Source organism: Rhinichthys klamathensis, unplaced genomic scaffold, assembly GCF_029890125.1.
Source record: "Rhinichthys klamathensis goyatoka isolate OS25496 unplaced genomic scaffold, OSU_Roscu_1.1 h1tg000051l_1, whole genome shotgun sequence".
NCBI classification, from domain to species: domain Eukaryota; kingdom Metazoa; phylum Chordata; class Actinopteri; order Cypriniformes; family Leuciscidae; genus Rhinichthys; species Rhinichthys klamathensis.
In genome coordinates, this window is record NW_026606597.1 from 926517 (window position 1) to 950908 (window position 24392).

A 24392-nucleotide genomic window follows, 5' to 3' on the forward strand; every position below is an offset into this window, starting at 1 on the left:
GACACACAAGGGTAAGAAAACACACTCCAATCAAACGAATAAAAAAGGAAAAGAGCGAAAAAAAGAGTGAACAACTAGGGGGAGCCGACTTTGAGAGCTGGTCATTTCAGCAGTCTGGAAGCGCTGGTACCTGATATCACTTAGACAGATGTTATCTGCCCTTCCCGCAGATGGGCAGACACGGGATGAGTGAAGGAGTAGAGAAAAGACAAACACATGGAAAAAGATCAGACACCCAATGAGAGTTCAGAACTTTTTTCAGACATACTGATACAGACACTCCAGAACAGTCAAAAACAGCATGTGTTTGTTCCTTTAATGCCATTAACACAATATGAACAAGTTAGACATCGCTTCAAAAGCCAGCTTGTTGACATCTGACACCCGTAGTAATCCTGAGATGCTCTGACTAACAATAAGGTAAGCTATGAGACTGTTCCAGATGTCCTGAACCAGGCGGATGGTGCTGTGGGTGGTCAAATCTCTTTCCCCACTTATTCTCTGCAGTAGGTATTTGCATTTTATTTTTGAAGAAAACTCTCAAGGTCTAATTGACAGTGTGTAGCTTGTTCATCTGTAAATCCATTCTATTGTATCTGTTTAACATGATAAAGAACAAAAAGCCAAATCATACTTGCGATAGTGTTGTTATACTGAATATCTACAACATGGATGAGTTTTCTGGGCCACTAAGCCAGAATCCTTAAATAAAGGTACTGTCATATTAGCAAAATATTGTGGGGCAAAAAAGATCAATTGTCTATTACTAGAGTAGCGATGTATGAAGCACGGCTCACACAGAAGTCACTTTCAAACCAAGCAGCTTTCTGTTGGTCAATGTGGTGAATTTGCGTGACCAACTTCAACAAAATACAAAATCTGTATGGGGAAATCTCATGTGGATTCCTATTAAAATGATTGGATTTCGTCCATGAAAATTTGCTGGTGTGACTGCAGTTGTGCATAAACAGTGACTGCAGAGTCAAAGCGTTTGGAAGTCACACATTTTCAATGATAGTTGCCGATCCGAGGCAATATAATACAACAATGACTGCTGCGTCAAAGTTGAGCAGACTTTAATTTATGTAAATGGACAGCGACACAATGTGGTGACTATCAAAAGAAATGAAGACAATGGACGGAGCTCGCGTAATCCAACAAGCGGACACTGAAACCAGCAGAGATTTAATGGATGCCATGTGTATTTAGTTTTAAAGTTGTTTCAGCAGTTCTATAAACATTTAAAAATCTAAAAATATGCAAAATATCACTAAATAGGGCCATACTCAAAAATAAAGGCTGAGCAAAAGATCATTTCAAATCATTATAGGGGTGTTCCATGTATCATTTTTTTCCATGACAGTACTTGAAAACAGTGTCAAACATAAGTAGAAGAAAACAAAGCAAGAGGAAAATAGTGAAAGAGAAAAAAACAGATATCATCCTCACAGTTCTTCCAGATAGGGCAGGTTTCTGAAGACATTAGCAGGCAGCTCAGTGATGTTGTTCATGCTGATGTCCCTATGGAAACAAAATAACAACATGTTCATAGTTAGTGGTTACTATTTCTATAGGTTAAATAACATAACATAACATAACATAACATAACATAACATAACACAAACATTTACATTTGCCCTTTGGATGCATTTATTTTTTGGATATACATTTTATGGTTTGTTTCTTCGCTATTTTTTATAGAAGAGAAGAGATCATGGATAGCTTGTGCTGTGATTTCGCTCACGTGACAACATAACTAAAACTGACTGTGTGCAGACACTTATTTCAACAAGAAACTTGAAGAGATTTCATGGTCATATCATGATTGTTTTAAAGGTGCTCCCTCTGCAATCCAAAAATACCATTTACTAAAAATAAACTGTAAAAAAGGCATAAATTAGTTAAGCAGATTGTTCTTGTAAATGTAAAATAAATAATAAGTTGACAATATATGGAAAACAAAAGAAAGAGTAAAATTACACCTTTAACTCAATTCAAAATAGAACAACTCAAAAAGTGTGCCATGAGGCAACATACATTATTTCAATTTGATAAATTTCTTTGAGTGGTCCCTCCCACAGATCATGTTCATGCTTTACAAGTTCGAACAGAGATCTGTATGTCTGTGACGGCTGATAAGACCTGAATCCAGATCAGACAGTGAGATCAAGCATCACGCAACAGTGTATTTGATGTCATCAGTGGTGCACTGTGCTGTTTTACCTCTACTGTCATGCAAGTACGACATCAGTGGCTTATAAGTTTTTGTTAAGTTAAGTTTGAAAAGCTATATGTTTGCATTTCCAACCAAAAATCTATTTTTCACATATACATATTCATACACATAATCTTTATTTCACATCAACCTCCATAATCTCTCCTGCTTTGTGCAAATATACATTTACAAATATTTTGACGATCCCAGCCTTTTAGCTGTGGCTCCATACAGAAGATAAAATGATTTCTGAGTTAGCCATGGATAATGCAGTGGGTTACACATCAAGTACAACCACATTGAGTATTCCCCTTAATAATGTCCAATTGTCCCCAAAAAAAGAAAAGTTTTTAGGAAGGACTATTACTATTACAAACTTGATCATCATGAAATCTAATTTTCATCCAATGAGGCGGTTCAAATTTCATGGTATAGTAATAATTTAAATAGAAACAAAGTGCACACTGTATGGCTAAATTATCTGAATTGAGTCAGAATTGTGAACAAAGTGCTGTTTGTCTGTCAACAATGGCATCAAGCCTGGCTGACAGACTTCTTTTTCAAACATTAAGTAGTAGACTCCATTATCATGTTGCTTCAGGCTATGTATACAGCAAAAGATGGGTTGAGAAATAGGTTCATAAAGCATTTTTTTTTAAAATATGAGATGTTCCTTGAGATGTTTCATTGTATGTTTCCATACAATGAAAGTTAATGATGCCCAGGGACTGTCAAGCTTTAAAACAAAAGCTTAAAAAAATTAGCTTGGGCTACTTTTATTGTGCTTTTTGTCATCTTGAAGTTTGACAGCCTCTGGTCACCATTCACTTTCATTGTAAGTAAAGAACATCCATTTTCTGAAAAACTGCAAGAGAAAAATAAAGCATTCAGGTTTGGAATGAGTAAATGATTGTGAAGTATTCCTTTAATAAAGCGAAATCCTCTACTTTTCCCTCATTCTCTTTTTTCTTCTCTTATTTTCTATAAAACTATCTCTGTCCCTCCTTCTCTCCCTAAGGCTCTGAAGCTCTGAGCATAGAGAGAGAGAGAGAGAGAGAGAGAGAGAGTGGAGGCTGTCAAGGAGACGGAGAGATAGCATGTAGCAGCATGACAAAAATGCAGGCAGTACACAAAGTGTTTTCCTCTCTCTCTTTCTCTTTCTACATTTGGGCTGAAAGGTGAAATGTGTGGGCAGCTAGAAAAGCAAATGGTAGATCCACAGTGAGAAAGGTCAGAACACTGACCTTAAAACACCCACCGTTAGTGACGCCACAACACAAATTCACAGAGAGGAAATGAGAACCAGTGCATGTAGATCATAATAAGTGTGTTTTTATGTGGCATTCTACTTGTTATACATTTCAGTCCTCTTGTTTATTTATCCTGCCGTATTCCAGCCAGAATTGAGTGTGTGTGTTTCTGTCTTTGTTCTGGAGGAGATGCAGGTTTTTTCATCTGGGCCCGAGATCTTGATTAGGAATCCATTATGTGCGGCTTCAAAAGCTGGGACAGACACAGTAGACGTGGAGACAGGGTCTGACGGAGCCCAACAAACATGCTACAATAGCTAATGAGGCACATCCCCATCCCTGAAGGTAGAGAAAAACAAGGGGAAGAGAGTCTCCACCATCTTGGATTTCACTGCAAGGGCTGTCTTGAGTCTTGAAAGCGTATACGAGCATGAGGGCCTCTGGCCACACTATGTATCAGATTACCCCCCAATCTCACACACCGAAAGGGGCCTCCCTATCCCCCCTGCAGCTATGACCTTCCATCGCTTCGCTATCTTTTTTGATCCGCAGGTTACTTGCCCTATCCAATTACCCTTCAGGCTGCTTTCAATGGACCATATACCACCAGAACACTCCCCTTTCTCCTCTCCTTCCTTATCACTCACTCTTTCGCTCTCTTTCTCTCTTGGTGGTGTCCCTGGGCCCCTATTTGTGCAGCGGTCCCGGTGGTCCTCTGGATACATTATGTATTACTGACAGCCCTGTTCATCCTGTACTCACACAAACACACACACACACACACACTCCTCCACGCCCGCAGCCTTTCGTCTTACTGCAAACTCTCCGTCTTTTGGCTGAGGTGCCTGGGAGCAGGATGAGAGAGAGAGAAAGAAGACTATGTGTATGTGTGTTTGGGTCTGTGAATGCGATCTCTATCCCTGAGTAGCAGGTTTCCTCATTAGGGGCCAGGGGCCGCACTGCAGTGACAAAGACAGGGACGGAGACAGAGGCCTACTGGAGCCGTTACTGGAGGAAACTCTATCCTATGAGACTGATAACGTGTGTTCTTAAAGAGTGTGTGCATTTGTGACTGCATCAGACCAGTTCTACTGCATTCATGTTTAAATAAAGCATAATTATTAACCTTGTGCATTTGGACCTTAAAGGTGATGCGTCTCGTTTATATGTCACCAAACTGAATTGTAAAAATATTAACAAGTCTCAAACTTCTACACTGAAAAATTAAATTCGGTGAATAAACAATTTTCAAATTGCTAGTAAAATTAACAAACAATTACAAAGAAATGGCAAGTAACATGGTGTATTTATCTTTTAACATACACACCACAACCTCAAAATGAAAACTTGTTAAAATGTCTACATTTAAGGGATATTTTACCCGAAAATGACAATTCTTTCTGTCATGAAAAGTTTTTCATCTGTGGAACACAAAATAAGACTTTTTGAAAATATGGTGTCAATGAGGTCATGTGTTATTTTGACTCCCAGAATTCTTCAAAATTATTTTGTGTTCTGCAAAAGACAGACAGATTTGGAAAGACATGACAGAATTTTCATTTTTCGGTGAACTATTCCTTTAAGGAGCTATTTCTACTTGATCAGATGTGTTTATAATATTTCTATCTGTGTGATATATAGAGATGCACAATATTGGATTTTTACCGATATGCAGATAGTTTTCTAATTTTGGCATTTTTCATCATCCATTTGAAATAAAATATTATACATTAATAAACTATAAATAAAATTATTTAAATTTACAAGGTTTGTGATTTTTATTAGTCATGTAGGCTATAGCTGCTGTGCTGACCATTAAATCAAATCAGACTCGTGATTTTAAGACATTAATTAGGCTACTGCTTTATTTATTCAGAAACAGAAATAACAAATGTTATTTTATTAGTCTAATAACAAGTTCACTTCAAGAATGACCAAACTGCTGACGTGATCTTATTGCTAGTACTCCTTGCACACGGGCCAATGCCGATGATTTTTGAAGTCTTTAAGATTTCAATGATATTCCACAATATTATGCATCCCTAGTAATATAGTCAGATTGGTTATTATTATTATCATCATTATTTCTTGAAGACGAACACTCTACTGGGCAATAGTAGCCTAATATATTTCTGTTATAATTTCTTCAAGTTAAACCGAACTTTTATTTTGACGGGTTGTTGTGACTCGTGAATACCGTTGAGTTTCTGTGATATGATAGTTTTATCAAATGAAATGGTGAAATGCTTGTGAAGTGAGCGTCACGCATGCTTTAGTAGTAGACGAAACTGCAGTGTTTATTCACATAGAGACACACAGAACATTAGGGGTGTAACGATACACAAAATTGACGGTTCGGTTTTCCCACGGTTTTGACGTCTCGGTTCGGTTCGATTCGGTTCGGTTTAGAAAGCTAAAATTGCTTCTTTTTTTTCCTTTTCTTTTTTAAACAGTGGTTTAACGAAAAAATTGTCTTTGTCTTTAAATTAATTCAATTACAATTAAACGTTTCACAAGGATTAAAAAAAAATCTGCTAAATCTGTAAACTACATAGGGAGCCGCACATTACTATAACATTAAAGGTTGTAGCCTAGACTTTTAACCTAAATTCAGATGCTATTTATTTTTTAGATATAATAATCAACACACAACACATTGTATGAAAACATGTAAACTGAACATAAGGCAGTTTTTGCATTAACTTGTGTTTTACTCTAATTTGTTATTGAAATATAATACTTTACACAGTTGTCATTTTCATGAAAGATATTTTAAACATACATTAAATAATCAAGATATCATTAACAGGTTAAGTAAAATTAAAAATAGTAAAAAAGGCTAACATGGTGCATTTATTTAGTGCAAGAGTTCATTTATAGGAACCATTTATAGGAAGTTGTGGACACTGAATCACTTGCCTGTTGAGGTAAATATAATGCTAGTGACAAGCTATGCTGTTTTATTGACGTCTTTCCGCTGCTGAAACACTGATTGAGCGATTACACGAGTTATGATGCCTTTCAGTAAGTATACTGCATCTTTCAACATACCTTCAGGTGTCCATTCCGTAACTGAGGAAGAGATGATCGCGTTTACCCGCGCGCCGCGTTGCCGTTTGAAATGAGGAGCTTAGTAGGCATAGAGCGATCTGTCACGCCACATCAAAGAGCGCCAAAACGCCATTTATTGTTTGAATTTCGTATCAAATAGACAAATTTGAAAGATTACACCTTGCTTATTATCGAAAGTAACAAAACATAGAGCTTGTTATTTGGTGTTAATGGTGGTTTAGCTACAAAACTGAATTCGTTGTGTACTGTACACAAGACATGAGGTCCATTGAGCCGGGCTGCCGGGCGGGGCCGGGGTAGCAGGGGGCGCGGAGGGGCGTGTTGGGTACGCAATGAGAGTATCGCGATTCGAATCGTGTGTTCTGTATCGCGGTTTTTCGGTTCGGTTCGAATATCGTTACACCCCTACAGAACATGCAGACTTAAAATTTCAATAGCAGTCTTTTTGGCCATATAGCGATTTGATTCATTGTACAGTCCATCGTTTGATTTATTCATCCAAAAATGTACAAATTCAGTGACATTCCACTTTATACAGTAATTTCCATTTGTGACATTTGTAATTCCGTCCGTGTTTTCTGCATTGTGAAAATCCAACATGTAATGGTATTTGCCATGTTAAATTGAGTTAGTTGTGTGGAATATTTATTGTTGTGTTATAAAGTTATAACCATTAGAAAGAAGGGTATGCAGTTCTTCATAGCGCTCTCCGTGGCCATTGAATAGATGCAGCAATTTTTTCAGCTATGCGCTGGTATGGCGCTATTTGAAAAATACATAACGTACGCGAAATTGAAACTGGTATACCAGCCAAGCACTAACCCAAAACATACTTGAGCATGTTGAAAACGTTAAAAGTCTTGTTTTAAACACCAGTGACAGAACGATAATGTAAAACCTGCTGGGTATTGTGAAGGTGAAATCCTGCAACATGCTCAAACAGTTAAAGATTTCAGCTTGCAAAGGCAGATACAATTTGGCATTGTCATTAAATTACTAACTCTAGGAATACAAATAAGGACCACCCTAAGCGCTACAGATGGAGCGTGACTGAATGGAAAATACATACTACAAACATAGAAGGAAGAAGAAAAGCCTTGTGTTAGGAGAGCTCAGGAACATGTCAAGTCTCAACAGAGCACTGCAGATTTTCTGCCTGTCAGTAAGAGTGACAGAAAAAGAGCAGGAAAGAGACAGAGGCCTAGTTAAACTCATGCTATAGGACAGATAACAATGATTTATGAATGATAGCCTTATTTTCTAAGAGGATAGCGTCATTCACTTTTTCTAAAACAACATTTATTCTTTTAGAGCTTAATGCAAGATGCTCTCTAAATCACTCTGGAAGCACAACAAGCCTGTTTGTCCTGGAATGAACACGCAGGGGCAAATTCACTTAACGTTTAACTTTAAAATTTTGCATAACATCTTAGCACAAAAACCTGTGTATATTCACTGCAGTCTAATTCAGTCTAATTAAAAATTTGGCTACAAAGCATAAGATTAGAGTTACAGCCAGACATATACTATAAATATATGCTTTTTATCCAATGCTCTTCCGTTATAACAAAATGCAATGTTGTTTTGAGTATTATTCTATAGAGACCTACTAGATAAGAAAATATATGAAAATGATTAGCCCTGTAAAAAACATTTAAATATTAGAGCTGGATGATTCTGAATAAAATGAGAATCACTTTTCTTTGTGTTTCATAAAGAGATCACGATTCTCCCACAATCCTGCACAGACAACTAAACAAAACACTGAACAACATTATCTGAAATGCCAAGTTAGTCTATTTTGATCGCTACTGTAGACATCAGTGTCTATATTCGAAATAAAAACTTTTATCCCAGTAATTCTGTGATCATTTGAATATTTTTAACAGAAATCACAATACTTGGTGGTTAATAAGACCGTTTGTGAAGCTATTTCATAAACATGACTGCTTTCTCTGGATCAGAGGTAGTGCGAACACAGATTTGAATGTTCCGGTATGATTTCGTCATAGCTTTAATAGACACAGGCGAATCGTTGTCATTTAGGAATCGCGTGGGTGTTTGAATCGAGATTGCGATCGTCTAATGATTAATCATGCAGCTCTGTTAAATATCAGTAAAAAATATCAGTAAAAATGATTATCGGATTATCTCGATTAGCAATCTACCCTCAGAACCAACCTGAAAGATCCAGAATTGAGCTGGCCAAATTGCATTCACCATAGACTTTGTGGGTGTGTTTACAGCATTACTAATTCTTTAGTGAATCAGATGGTAAAACAATACAGAAAGTGTGTCCATGAACATTTGCAGGAATCCAATCAATAGCAATTGCCCTCTGCAGGCTCCTAAACTCCTCCGCTCAGACCCTGAGGGTTAACTTTTACATTTCCACTACATCAGTGAAACATGGGAGCATCCGCGTGTCGGCAAACCACACCAGCACCGCAGCAGGCCTTTCGGTGGCCGCAGCTGCCCACAGAGCCCCACATCACAGCTGGGCCAGCCCGCTCACAGCCCTGCCAAGCCCTGAAGGAGCCCAGCCACAGCCTGCCCCATGATATGGCCCGTAGATGTGCTGTGTGTGTGTGTGTTAGGGCATGGGTGGGTCTCGTTCACCGGCTGGCTTTTAGACCAAAAAGGGTGAGGTGTTTCTGTGACAACTCCATTTTGATTGACAGCCCTTCAAATGATGTCTTTTAAAGAACGAGCATAAAAAAGGCTGTGCTCCTTAAAAATGTGCTCATGAATGATGAGACTTTTTATCTAATTTTATATAAATGTTTGTGTATCTCACATGGACCTACATCTAATCTTATTCAGAGCTTTTTAGGCACTTGTGTAATATAATTAAGGGTGTTCCATCGTTATTGGCCGATAATATGATTTAGAGCCCGACCGATATGGATTTTTGGGGGCCGATGCCGATACCGATATTAGGGAGTAAAAAAAGCCCGATACCGATATATCGGCCGATATTATTTATGTGTATATTATAATACAGTAGCAATATTATTTATGTGTATTATAGTACAGTATACCAGTCAAAAGATTGGACACTTTCCTATTGGTGTGTACAAACTTTTGATGGGTACTTTACACAGTAGCTATAAACAGAATAAATATATTTTATAAACACGTTTTGCAATGATCACTCAAATGTGGTAATCAAACACTTGTGTGACACAGATATGTAATGGAGGCAGGGGGAATGATAGAATGAGAATTATACAGCTGAGCTGTAACCAAACTAGTTTGCATTGCATTATCTTATATTATATTCTAAATACTGTTGCATAATCTTCATTAACGACTTTGTCTTTTAATTTAGTCATAACTTGTATCAATAAATATATAAAAAGTGTCACTGACAACACCTTATTATCTTCTATTTTTACTCTTAATTCCTCTAATCTCTACCAGTGGAGGAAGAACTCAGATCTTTTTACTAAAGTAAAATTAATATCATAATGAAAACGTTTTTAATTGCATATGTACAGTACTTTTATACTATTTGAAATAATTAGTAAGCAAAATGTACTAAACGTGAAACTAAGCTACTCTTAATGCAAAATGGCCCTATATAAAGTGTTATAATTATATACATTTTTGGAATATTGCTTGATGTTGTAACGTAGCGTTATCAGGCAGAATGAGCTTTAACACTGTGTCTACACCGGACGCGGCCGTTATTGCTCGCGTCGCAACAGCTGTTCACCAGACAAAGCAGAATCAGTTTACTGTCGGAGATCGCTCGCGCCACGCATTTTAATCAATGTTTCATCAACCAATTGCCTTAATAAATAAGAAGTAGGCCAAAATATAGCAGACAATATAATCAGGACTTCTCAGCTGCGCGCTTGCAATAGTCACAAGCTCACACAATACGTGACAGAGGCTTGTAGCAGAGAAATCAATTCTGTGAATTACAATCACAAGTAGGCTACTACCCACCGGATGAAGAAGGGTTGGCTCTCAGTCTCCACAGGCTACATAAAATATTCATTTTATTTTATTTTATTTTTCGTGTTCGCATTTATGAGGAAAAAACAATGTTACAGACGCGACAGTTCAGCACTACGGACGTGAGCGCTCTGAAAGCGGCACTAAAATATGCTTTGAAACTTTCACATAGACATCAAACAGAAAGCACAAAACCTTTCGTTTCAAAGTGAATTTCGTTTTGTATTAATTGTATCTTAATTTTAATCAATGTTTCATCAACCATTTGCCTGGATTTAATTTATAAGAAGTAAATAGATAATCTCGACACGGAGGCGCCTGCGGGTGAACTGGAGCTCGTCTCATGAACCGAAACTCAGCGTATAGACCTGAGAATTGAAATATATCTATATTGAAATGTCTACTTTTAAACAGAACAATTCAAAACGAAAGACAGACAGACTCATGTAATCGTATGAAATGTGCATTTCTCTCTGGCACGCGTTCACTGAAGATCGCGAGTCAGCATCGTCAACTTCATCTTTGGCTGACACTGACTGAAAACACTTGTTTATTAATAAACAATTAAAATGTCTCCTTGCTATATTTGTTGTATTCATAATCATTACTTTTGCCAGTTCTTGTGACAGCTTGTATGTGCTTTATTGGCAGCGCCACCCTTACATGAATCACCGCATCCGCATTTTAAAAAAAATATTCATTTATCGGCCATTATAAATGGCCGATACCGATAGTTAGGAAAATGCCTAAAATCGGCCCGCCGATATATCGGTCGGGCTCTAATATGATTTATATAGTTTGATATAAATGTTTGTGTATCTCACATGGACCTACATCTAATCTTATTCAGAGCTTTTTAGGCACTTGTGTAATATAATTAAGGGTGTTCCATCGTTATTGGCCGATAATATGATTTATATAGTTTGATCGGTGGTCTCTATAAAGGCCGGTGTAATATTAAAGCAATCTGTCTCAATCAAACAACAAAAGACAAAGAAAACAAATATAGTAGATTTAGTAGGATTAATCTATATTTAATTTATACAGTGAAGACTGTGCAGTGTTGTTTTACACTTGATTACTTTCTGTTCATAAAGTTTTATTATTATTATTTATTTCATCGGAATGCTATATTTATTAAGCTCTAAGCTGTTCCTAATCACCTCTGAGAGAGGAAATGGAATATGTTGCACATGTTCCTTGCCAATAAATAAAGAGTTGTCAATTCATGATACTTCCACATCTCTTAAATTTATTATACTTCAAATACATTGTTGTTAAGAATAGTTGGCCTATTATTTATTTCAGTGATCGGTATTGGCCAATACTGCTTCCAGTGATTGGTAATCGGTGATCAGCCCCAAAAATCCTGATCGGAAACACAACTAAATAAAACAGTAATGTAAAGTCAGATTATTTTGTGCAATAATTAAATTCATTTTCCAACATTTTGAGTGTGCAACTTGTGGGATTGATTCAAATGGTGAGCAATAACTACAATCCCACAATGGTGGAGTTTCAGGGCCTGAGTAGGGCTCAGGGTTTGTTGTTTCAAGCAGGACCTCCACCCTGAATTTGAAGCACATTAGTCTCTTCTCACAAGCAGAAAGCCTGATGGTTTGTTTTTCCTTCAGCATTACATACAGTAGAGGTTGAACACTAAACACTGGAAGCCTATCAGTGGGTTGGATGATGTCATGCCTGACAAATTCCTCTCATTCTCTACATGAGAGACAAGTTTGAGTCATATTTGAGCTCCAGCACACTGTCTGCCATTCAGAGGACAATTGTACGGTTTTAACTACAAAATTATAAAAAGCAGAAAGATAAGTAAACAGATTGCCTTCTAGTTCACAAACTCAGTGTAAGACACCTTTCCAAAAGAAGGATAGGCCTGATGGCCCTCAAAGATAGGGCACAAGCTTTAGATACAAATTCAAACACAGTACTTGGTTCTTTAAATGTTTGGGAAGACAGCACTTAAATGTTTTTCTTAAAATGTTTGGGAAAAGACTGAGTGTTGTCTGACGCAGAACATGGGATTTAAACTGAGTAATGAGTTCCAGTCTAAACCCTCTATTTGAACGAAACTACCTGAGATCCTAAAAAAAAACTACAGACTTACCCAATACTTAAAGAAGAGAAGACGACCACACACATAATTTAAAATATAAAGTATAAAAAATAAAAATATATTCACCAAGTCACACCAACACACTGGCAGCTCTATGTCCAGTCAAAGAAGGGCTTCAGTTCTGGAGTCACAGAGCAAGAAGCCAATTCCCTCATGTGAGCTCTAACACAAACATTCAGCCTTGAGAGCAAACATGTCTCAATCACGCTTATATTCAGTTATTTAATGTAAACATCAATAAATCAGTGATATTTAACATATATCAGTGATAATCCAAAATAAATCAGTGATGATAAACATCTATTTTTGTTCAGATTGAGGCGAGGTCAAAAATTACCAATACACTACAAATGTGGTTAAGCAAACATCTTAATATGTATTCCGATAAAAAATACTTTATTATGTTAACAAGACAGTAAATTCTGTAATTTTCCAATCCTTTCATTAAAATATAAGAATTCTTAATGATTTCAAATTACATGAACTCATTGCATGTGCTATCAAAATGCTTTACAGTTGGTATCAAACATGGTGGTGAGAAGGAAACATTCCTCCACTAAAGAAGGATAAGTTATGAAAATATTAGCATCAGTGGATACCTCGACAGCTTCAAATAACAGTTGTTTTAATACAATATCAGCAAGGTCAAAATTCTACTAATGTTTGGCAGTGAGTGCTGTCCAGATGTCCTTGACAGAATTACCTAAATGTATGTTGCCTCCCAAAAGGGTTTGATACTGACACGTCTCATGGCCAGCAAGTTCTTTTCCATAGTACTCTTTCTCAATTTGGTCCATGTGTTCCCTCTCTTTCTCTCTGAATAGGTGAGCTGAGCTGGACAGAAGCTTGATGGGAATGAAACCCAAATAAAACCAGTTTTCTGGGAAGCCATTTCACATTCCAGTGAGACCAGAGAAGCTTCCCACCTTCCAGTAAGAGTGTGTGTACAGACCTGTCTGTGGCTGCACCTATTTGCGTGTCTGTGTGTGTTGTGACACTAAGAGACAGAATGTGTGTGTGTGTGTGTGGCTCAGCACTTTCCCAGTTTATCTCACTCAGTATACCCCTCTGATTATCGTTTGGGCCATCTCTCTCCCTCTGTTTCTCTCTCCATCCTTCCCCTTCATTCCTTTCCACTGATCTCAGAGCCTCATCCTGTCATTTGTCTGATGTCCATTAGAAAAAGAAGATGTGATGGGAGGCAGGCGTTTCTAACGCAGCAGATGGTCTTCTTCAAGGCTCCATCAGGAAGCTCACATTAAACAAACCCATTAACTGCCAAGGCAACCTGCCTGCGTCCCAACAACACCATTGACCTTGAACAATCTCTAAATAATCACATGGCCATCTCTGTGAGCATTCACAACCCTCCGTTTCTGGAGGACAGGGATGAACTTGAGCGTGTGAATGGAGTGAGTCGGAGGGAGTGTCCGGTTGTCCTCACGATTCTCTCAGCTGGTTTAGACCAAACACAGTGAATCAAACTGGCTTTGACTAGAATTCAACACTCTAATAAATTACAGGGGGGCCTCTTTACTACCTCAGTACCCCAGTCTGTCCTGCCTTCTCTCACAGTGCCATACACAAACTCTCTGAGACTCTCTTATAACTCTAAAGCCATTAAATGGAGTGTGAGCATTTGCAAGTGAAAATTACTTAATAAGTAACTTGATAATATTAAATGAGCCATGCTTTCTCCATCGAACATTTAAAAAACATTCAAATAATTATGAATGTCATGAAAGTTTGATTCATATATTTGAATTTTCATAAACTACGTTCTGTTGAATACTACATAATGTTTTTTATAATGGCTAAGGAAAGTGAAGATTCATAAAGCATGTTTGAAAGAAATGAGTGAAAAAAGAAGAAATCCTGAAAAAGTGTATCACAGTTTCCACTAAAATATTAGGCAGCACAACTGTTTTCAACTCAACATTGATCATTTGAAATAAAGTCCCCCTGTAGTCAATAATTGTATCCCTTAAAACTAAGCTTTGATCACCAAAATTACATAATTTATCCTGTGAAAATAATTTCTACAGGCCTTAAAATAGCTTGAATGTAACTCTACACCCTTGCTTCATTTAATATACAAGGATTCATGAATATGCAAATTAGTATCCACCTCCACTCAATCCCAAGAGCTTAGAATACCTGATCCACTCGGTCAACTTTACTGTAGTAAACGCTACACAATGGCAAGTGGAAAAACTGGTTTAATTTAGCCATTTATGTTTGAACCAGAAACTGATTCAGAAGTGGAAGGGCAAATTATACATAATGGTAATTGATATGATTAGACCCCTCCCCCTCCCAGCATATTTAATGATATGCTAAGGCCAGCCCGCACTTTGAAGGGATTGGTTACAACATATTTGTGACAGAGAAGAGAGGCGATTTTAAGCAGTATCTTTGGTTCACTGCAGTTTTAAGGAGAAAATACTCAGCAATGGTGTTGACTGATGACTTTGCATATGGTTTATCTTAAAGTATAATAAAAACACCACATAGACATATATAAACAACATTAAAAACGTGATTTTCACCACAGGGGGTCATTTCTGAAGGATCATGTGACACTGAATGGCTGCTAAAAAAATCAGCTTTGCAATAACAGGAAGAAATTACTTTTTAAAATAGTTTTTTTTTTTTTTTATCAAATAAATGCAGCCTTGGTGATAAAAAAAATACTGAACTAGTGTATTCAACTATGCCCACAGTTTCTCAGGTGAATGCAGTCCCTAAAACCTTGCCTTTGCATGAAGGATGATCTTTTCTGCATGTCATTGTAATAGTTTTTTACAGTAATATGCTCCTTATTCCTAACCTAGCTCATCTCTCCCTCTGTGGTTGTGTGCCATTACATTGTCCCTCCCTTGTCACCTCAAATCTAATACAAAATAATGGTTGTTTTGTCACTGTAAACTGTTGTCAATGTACCTACTAGTGTTTTAAACTTCCAGACATGACATTCTCTCTCTCTCACACACAAAATATCGCAAACTCTTAAAAATAGCAACCCAAAATGAAGCATGACTGGCTTAAATATGACATGCCAACCAGACGAGGAGACAGCAGAGGTTTCCGAAATGAGGAAGAAAATGATGAACTGGTAATAACTGTTTATTTTACTGGCCTCTAGACATAATGTATCATCAACTCAGTTTAAATAAATTCAACAGGTTCTGCTTTTCTGTCTCTCTCACACTCATAAACACATACAAATTGTTGGCAGGAGCAGCGTGTGGACAGATGCGGGGGACCCATGGGTGGGTCATTTCCAGGTCAGGAAGCGCTCGGCTGTGGGGCGATGATGGACCCTGCGACTCGAGGTCACCAGGGGTCGCGCACATGGGCAGAGAGGAAATGCCAGCCAAGTGGCACTGTGTAGGACCACACACGTACAAATGTTCGGCTAGAAGGAGAGGTGCCATGTTAAACACTCCTTACTGGAAGAGCTGGACAGAGAAGACATCCGCACTTCTTCAGCTGCTGGACACTTCTCAAGGAGCCAAACCACCAGAGAACACAACACACGCAAACCTTGGATTAGAGCTCATCTCCGGTCGGACTCCTACTGGAGACTACTTGTCAGTCCACTAATCCAGTCCTCACAGTTCCTTACAGCAGAACGGACATTTGGTGGATATTTTCTTCACATGGGACGAAGTCCACAGGACAAGGGCATGGCCAATAAGGTTTGATTTGAGGTCTGAAAGCTGCATGTATAAACACTTGCAATGCTTTAAGAAGTTCTGGCAGCCTAACAGTCTCTCTTTGTACCACATCCACCATTTCTGAGTGAGAGAAAAGCTCTTACGTGTCTCTCTAACCATCATGAGCCTTTGTTTATGCTCATCAAAAATAGAAAAGTAAAAAGAGGGAGAGATATAAAACAAGGAACCTAAAAGGAAAGATACAGATTTTATTAGATTTTATTATAAATCATAAAGAATTTAACCATTTTAGTTACAATTCCTCTCAACGGTTTTTGTCCCGAGTAAAGTTTATTTTATTTTTGGGTAAAAATAAAAGTGATCCGATCGTCAAATTATGAGATATTCAATGATAAAATCACAACACCAACAAAAAAACAATACTTTACAAACGTAAAACAAGTCTTGTAAAGGGTGTCATCTTTTTAATGGCTTTTTTTAGGCAGATTTAATTGAATCCAACACTTTGCCTTAAATATTAAACAACAACTATACCAATCAAAAATGTCCTTAATATGTATAGAATTCTACTGACAAACTTCATAATGTGTATCTTTAAATACACAATGTCATATAAGGAACCAGTCAGTAACTAAACTGACTGAAGTCTCACAGTAAGTTATAAGCTTTATGTGTTTGTTTCACTAAAAAGATCAAATTAATTAGAGTGATTTGTTCAGGAATCAGACTACATGGTCACGCAGTATGTTTTTGATTCACTAAAAAGAACTGATTAATAAGAGTCATTTATTCTATAATCTGACTACATTGTTCAAGCTGTAGATTCAAGAGCTTAAAGGGGCTATATGAAAAAAAGTTCACGTATTAATTGCGAAACTAATTGTAACGAAACTTTAAAAAAACGATACCTTCCCCGACTTTCTAGGTCGTCTATGAAAGATTGTAGAGCCAGGTGGTTATTGCCGGGAAAATCAAAAGGATGTGACGTTTACGCGAGCTCCTGAGAGCCTCTTGTCCATTCTATGACACATGAAATGAATGCTTATACAATGTTCAGGATATTCCCAAAAGAGCTATTCTGTACTGTAATGTCAATCTGTCATGCAAAGAAAAGCGATTATTTCAAACTATGGTCTCACGTTGTCAGATATAGTCTACAGTCTCAAATATACTTTATAATCAAACTATCATAACAGTGTAATTTTAAGTTAAGTCACCTTTATTTATATAGCGCTTTACAACAGGAAAATGATGCATCTTCAGTTCCGTTGTAAAGATCATCAATTAGTCAAATACCGGTAGTTCATTTCATCTATAGCATTTCTGAAAAAAAGGGATGCCCTCGTCCAGCTCAGATCAGTTCTCATACAAAAGAGTCAGTACAGTCAGATCAATAATATTGTTGAACATTAAGTGAATATTGAATATTATTAATTACTTCATCTGTCAACATGATGCTGGTGAATTGCAGAGCTTGTGCAAATATATCTACATCGCTATGATCAGATGCTTTCTTAACTGCTGCTTTCTCACTGCTGTCATTTTTATTGTGTGTTTATTTTGTTTCTAAGAGGAAAGCATGCAGCACATATTTACATATTCATCTAAACATCGCTCTAACTTCATTTAACCCTAAGCAAAGAACGAAAAAAAGGACTTCACTGTGAGTATATCGTGGCATTACGTTACGTGTGCAGCAGGGCCGTATTAAGACAGTGTGGTGCCCCTGGGCACTATTCCTCAAAAGGCCCCCTATATTAAAATATCTCAATTTAAAATGTACATCAATTAATTGACAGCGTCAATTCACGTTTGCCCAAAAAACAATGATAAATCTATCAGGTTTCTTACCTTTACAGGCATGAAAACGGGTCAGGGGTGAAAAAGGTGAGAAGGTTATTACCCCTCTAGGGGGGTCCGGGGGCATGCCCCCCCGTAAGAAAATTTTAAATATTCCATATTTTAAAGCATCAATCTGATGCATTTTGAGATGCATTTTTTGCCAACCTGGGGAGAGTTGGAGAAACTTAACTTCAGCCATGAGTCAAAAATATTATGGCCTCCGTAGCGTTAGCTAATCATTTTCCACCAGAGCTTTAGCTAGCTGGCTAATGTTGCGTTCTCTCCTGCTGTGTTCAACTCAATTCATCAAGCTGTAGCTAACGTTAGCTAAGCCTATGTCAACAGAGCTCCTGGATATAGCCTACCAGAAAATATTAGGGATGTCCCGATACCATTTTTTCTGAACCGATCCGATACCAAAAATTCTGAGTATTGACCGATACTATCCGATACCAGCGCAGTTTTTTTTTAATCAAGTAGAATTTCTATAACTATGTGTGTTGAACTGATAATCACTATTTTGTGTTAAACACAATCTACATTATAAAGAAAAACAACAAATCAAAAAAATGATCATATAACCTATGACAAAAATTAAATTCTATTATAAACTAGATTAGTGGGTAACTCAGCAGTAATATTTAGTCAAGAAAAATCACAAGTGCACAATAATTGTATAAAATCTGAACATTTAGTGAAAAAAACAACAACATTATTTAGTGGGGAACAAATAGACAATAAGTGTAGCACTAAATCTGGTAAAACGTTTTCATGTATTAAGTTTAGCAGAACTGCTTCTTCCTTGATTTTTGCGCAAGCAAAGGTGTCAACTACATCCCCGAAGTCCATTTCTTTGTTCCAGTCTCCACAGTTCGCTCCGGCTTCGTCAGACTCAGCGCTGCTAGTGATCGCAATTCCTGTGATGTTCTCACAAAAAAAAACTTTCGATCCCTGGAACATTTTGAATTGTAGCTAAACGTCTAGCGTCCTTGTCTTTCTTTAACTTTCTTTTTGCAAAACCACTCAATTGACGTCAGTCCATTTTTAATTTAGATTCATTTTCTGTAGCCGTTAAAAAAATGACACATTTGCGCATACTTGTTGTGGACCAACTCAACTCTGACAGATTGGGGAGGGGGAGTGATAATGGTCATGTAATCTTTATTTATTTATAATTTATTATTATTATTATTATTATTATTGTTAAATTAGTGTTCATAAACGAGTTATGTATGGTCTTTCGAGAATTAATAATATAACAATTTACGAAAAATATTTTTTAAAGCTTGTGTCATGTGGTGCCCCCCTAGTGGTTGTGAATGGTTGGTGCCCCTGGGCACTGGCCCAAGTGCCCTTATGGATAATCCGGCTCTGGTGTGCAGGAGTGCGAGCACAAGCAGTTCACTTAACAGACACCGGTGTCGCTAATAAGGGTTTCTGAATTCTCGATATAGCCACTTTAAAAAATGACCAGTTCTGGATTTAAAAAAAAAAACTTGGTTGCCAACCCTAGATTTTTTTTGTATTAAAGGGCATATTGCAGGTTAGAGGACCCAAAGAGTCAATGTATAGAAACATAATGTAGGAACTAGATTTTCTTTAAAATATACTTATAAATACGCTACAGACGCTTCTGGAGTCGTTTTTGTGAGAAAATTTTACTTCCGCGTCTGAAAATGGGCGTGGCGGGCGTGACGTAACGGGCGGGAGAGCGGTCGATTCAAACAACAGGAAAACAATGGATCGCAATGACATTTCGGACGCTGAGGAAATACTTACTCGTATGACGGACCACAGCCATACAATTATGAGCCTGCTATGCTGCCAAGAGAGCAGGGACAGGCCAGGACTAATGTCAGACAGAACGGTCAGAGACAAATTGAGTTGTGGTGTGAGGAGAACCAGTGGAGAACAGGACAGGTGTCTTGGTGAGAGACGTGCTTATAGATAAACGTTCGCTAACGATACACAATGTGCTCACAATATTGTACAGATTATTACCATCGTATATCAGGCCAGCAGACATTAGTATGTTTAGGGTAGATTTATACTATTAAATGTATAAAAACTATACTTGAGTATATTTCTATTGTACTAAAAACATACTCAAGTAGGCTAGATTTTTAATACATATTTTTCACCTATAACAAACAGAAAATTAAAGATTTGAATATTTAAACAACTTAGTAATTTTGTTTTTCAATTACAAGTTGCCTCTATTTAGGGCATGACTACCTATATCACACTATTTGATGCCATTGGTACAGTATAAAACGATCAATAATTTTGCTTCGGCATCCCATGTTGAACTCCATCATATCGCCGGGATGATAATCCTCCGATCTAAAGTGAACGCTACACACGACCGCGTTTTTCGAAGCCGATGAGGAAGAGAAATCCCGTCTCTTCACCTGCACCAGGCACGAAAGATATACAGCACCGTCCTTTTTCTTGTTATAGAAACCTGTGGACTCAATGTCCTGACAGGCCAGAGTTTTTGCAACCTCCACAAACACAATAATTTACCACGACGATGATAAATTGAAACACAAAAACTACCAAAAACACACTGACTCACGACCATCCTTACTGAATACCAGCCTACTCTGCACTGAGCCGAGGCTGAGGCTCCCTGACGTGACGTAAAATGACGCGATATTGAAAAAAAAGCCGTTTTTACGAGCAGTCCAAGAAACGCTCACTTTCTCTACTAAATTAGTGCCCTTATGTCGTTTTAAAACATTTTAAATCCTGCATTAACTTTTCATATGGTATTTTCATACAAGGCTATATTAATTTAGATTTTTTTTTTACCTGCAATATGCTCTTTAAGTTCAATGTTTGGGACTCAAACTGGATACGTAAAGTTGTTCTTGTAAAAACGAATATGAACTCACAGACATTCATGAGGCTTCACCTTTAACGGCTGAGAGAGTCTTTGCCAGAACGCTGAACACAGAGGGCCCTCTTCTCCTCCAGAGCTCTTCTCATGACCTGTAGTGTGTGTGTGTGTGTGTGTGTGTGTGCAGGTATGACTGAAGGCTGCCTGTGCTCATGTGCATATAAAACAACCTTTATCCTGAACCATCACAATTCACCACATAACATCAGTTAGAGCTGTAAATCATTTGTGCAGCACTGAGGCGTACAAACCATCTTCAGGTAAAACATTGCATCTCAAAGGTTCAGCTAATACATAGTTTTCACCCTAGTAATTTTATCTGACAGATTCAAGAAAAAAAAAAAAAAAGTGTGTGCCTCTTTCCGGTGGCCAGCTCAAAAAATCTAAATCAAAAGAAGAGCAATGACAAACTTTAATCCTCTAATTCACTCTCAAACACACTTAAAAGTGCATTACCCAACCAGGCATTTTCTGTCATGTGTACCCTCTGACTGCACAGAAACGGTATTGTCTTCAGACATGAATGTGAAAAAACAAGATCACTAATCGCTCTATACATTCAGTCAGGGAAAGGTGTGGAAAAATGGTGCTGCCGGTTCCATCTGACTGAGCTTGTAGACGTGCAACCCATCCCACACCCTTTAAGATGGAAAAGAACATGGCGTCTCTGTTTTGTTAATGGGACACAAAGGCACATTCCAGCTCCTCAATACTGAAGGGCTTTACTGAGGCTGAGGCAAGAGTGGGCTAATGGCGTGTGGACAGACGGTTAAGGGGGGATATCCCCACTGCACTAAGCCAGCGCACACACACATATGCACAAGGGAAATTCTTTCAGCCAGTGACGGGACACCAAAAAAAAAGCAAGGTAAATTGAAAAGTAGCATGGTCAAAAATAAAGGAGTGACTATGAAGGACATACAATTGAATTGTAAAAAAAAAAATATATTTTTTAAACTTACTGGAAAAGAACCAGATAAGTAAGGAAAGAAGTGTGAAAAATGCCATTTTTTATGCCATGTGAGTAGCAAGGCTGTCTTCATGGGGATAAAGTGAATAACAAAAGTAAAACAATTAACAAACAACTATGTAAGACATTTTAAGTTATTACAAGAAAAAAAAATTCTAAAATACTTTTTCAAATATATGAGTTAAGCATAACCACCCCCCGCCCCAACCCCAACCCCCACCCCCAGCCCCCACTAAGAAAGCACTTATCAATACAACAAAACAGACAATCTTTTACTGGGTGCTTTTTAAAACACTATCAAGGTCAAAGTGCACTGTAATATGCTATGAACCACCTGCATTGGGAGTTAAATAAGTATATAGTTACATCCGTCCATACAGCTCAGTCAAGGTCAAAGTTTCCCTGGTGTGGAGCGATACTACAGTGCATATTTGTTTCTTAAGCCGGTGCTAAGTCTCTCACTCGCCCTGCAACGATACTCCACCTAAACAGAGTATGATTAACCTGGAGTATTGTGCAACAACCTGTTGAAGTAAGCAAACTATATTAACCCCACTGATGGCTGCTATCTAGACTAGGAAATAATGATCAACCAGACTGTGCCCACTCTCACTCACACTTTTACACTTGTTTCCCTCCCTTTTTTTTCTCTGACCCTCCGAATCCTGATATCCTCCAACATATTTTTCTGTGTCACTTTACCAGTTTTCAACTTCTACTCCCTCCCTCTATTGTCCTTTCTCTCACTAATTCTCCATTTCTGTTCTTCTCTGCAGGGAGAGACAGTGTGGCGACAGCTGAAGGCAACCCAGAGTACGGGCAGAGGGATCAGCACAACTATTATCAATTACATAAATAAATACCAGAAATGCAGTAAAGCGTGCAGCAGGCCGACGCAGCCGGATGCAGCAATGCGGTTGGAGCGGTGGCAGTGCATTTCACAACTTATGACTATTACCACACAGACTGACTGACAGATGTCCCATATATTATCTGCTCATCATCACTCGCGGATTGATCAGAAATGTGCATTTTATAAAAAATTGGACCACACTAAAAACACAAACTGTTTAAATATAGACACCTTTCATCACTAACATAGTTTATGTTACGTAAGAGAAACAAGAGAAAATACGGTCACACATTAATTTTATAGTCTTAAAAATCATTAAGTGGAAGTAGCAACAGATCTTTTCTTCCCTATTGTGACTTGCTTCCAAGTGTAACGGATTGTTGAAAAAGAAAAAGTATAGGACAGATACCAGGTTCTATCCATCAGTTGTAAATTGGATGTTGAGATGTGTTGCACTCAAACATGAAGGTGAGCTACTGAGCTTGCACACGATTGTGGAGGGATGGGTTTTAGACTAAATATTTGAAGAAGTCCGCCATACGTCAGTTTTTTTTTATTTTATAATTATTTATTTTAAAATTTTTGAAAGTGAATGAATGAATGGTTCACAATAAGATCTATAAAATGCACTTACAAAATAGATAGGGAGAATTTTCATTTCATGCTGAATTAAAAATAAATAACATATATATATATATATATATATATATATATATATATATATATATATATATATATATATAGAGAGAGAGAGAGAGAGAGAGAGAGAGAGAGAGAGAGAGAGAGAGAGAGAGAGAGAGAGAGAGAGAGAGAGAGAGAGAGAGAGAGAGAGAGAGAGAGAGAGAGAGAGAGAGAGTTAATTCAGAATAATTGGGACATTTTGAGACATTATTCATCTCAATGGAAAAAGTGTCCCAATTTAGCTTACCTGAATTCCCCCTAGTCCAACAATATAATGTGGCTTGCTGGTGAATTGGTTCATATTGGTCAAGAAACATTTAACAACATGTTGTTGGTTATAATGATAACACTGCCTAACAAAACGTTTCACATATAAAAAATATAAAAATAAAAAACCCAATCGGAAGTATTAGCATCCTGCTGATGCCTACACATGCAGCCCTTCTATTTGCATATAATTCACTGATATCTAAGATGACCACTGCCGCAGCTAGTGTTAACTCTGTGGCTTTATTTCTGGCTTTATCGCTTCTCCAGACTGGACTTAGCTTGGCGTTGAGTTACATGCTGCAGCTTGGCAAAGATATTTCGAGAGCCCGGTCAAGCTGTTTTCGAAACGTATGGGCTCCAAAAGAGAGCTGCAGAATAAACACTCGCCTCCAGACGTGCTTCTAAACAATTTGGCAGAAAAGTAACACACTTAATTACAACAGAGTGAAAGCACAATAAATGCTGGTAAAGTCTAATGAGGTGAGGGACATGATTCGCACGTGCCACAGACACTGGGCTCTGGCTCAGCCCAGCAATAAACCAGCCTTTCAGTATTAACA

The 24392-nt window shown here is 37.7% G+C and overlaps 1 protein-coding gene across 1 annotated transcript in view; it reads right to left on the bottom strand.

The window, feature by feature from the left end:
- Window positions 1-24392, bottom strand: part of lgr4 (leucine-rich repeat containing G protein-coupled receptor 4) — a 64042-nt gene that overhangs the window by 37492 nt on the left and 2158 nt on the right. The window contains 1 exon segment of the mRNA XM_056247964.1: window positions 1450-1521. Coding sequence (XP_056103939.1) covers window positions 1450-1521 — 72 coding nt within the window.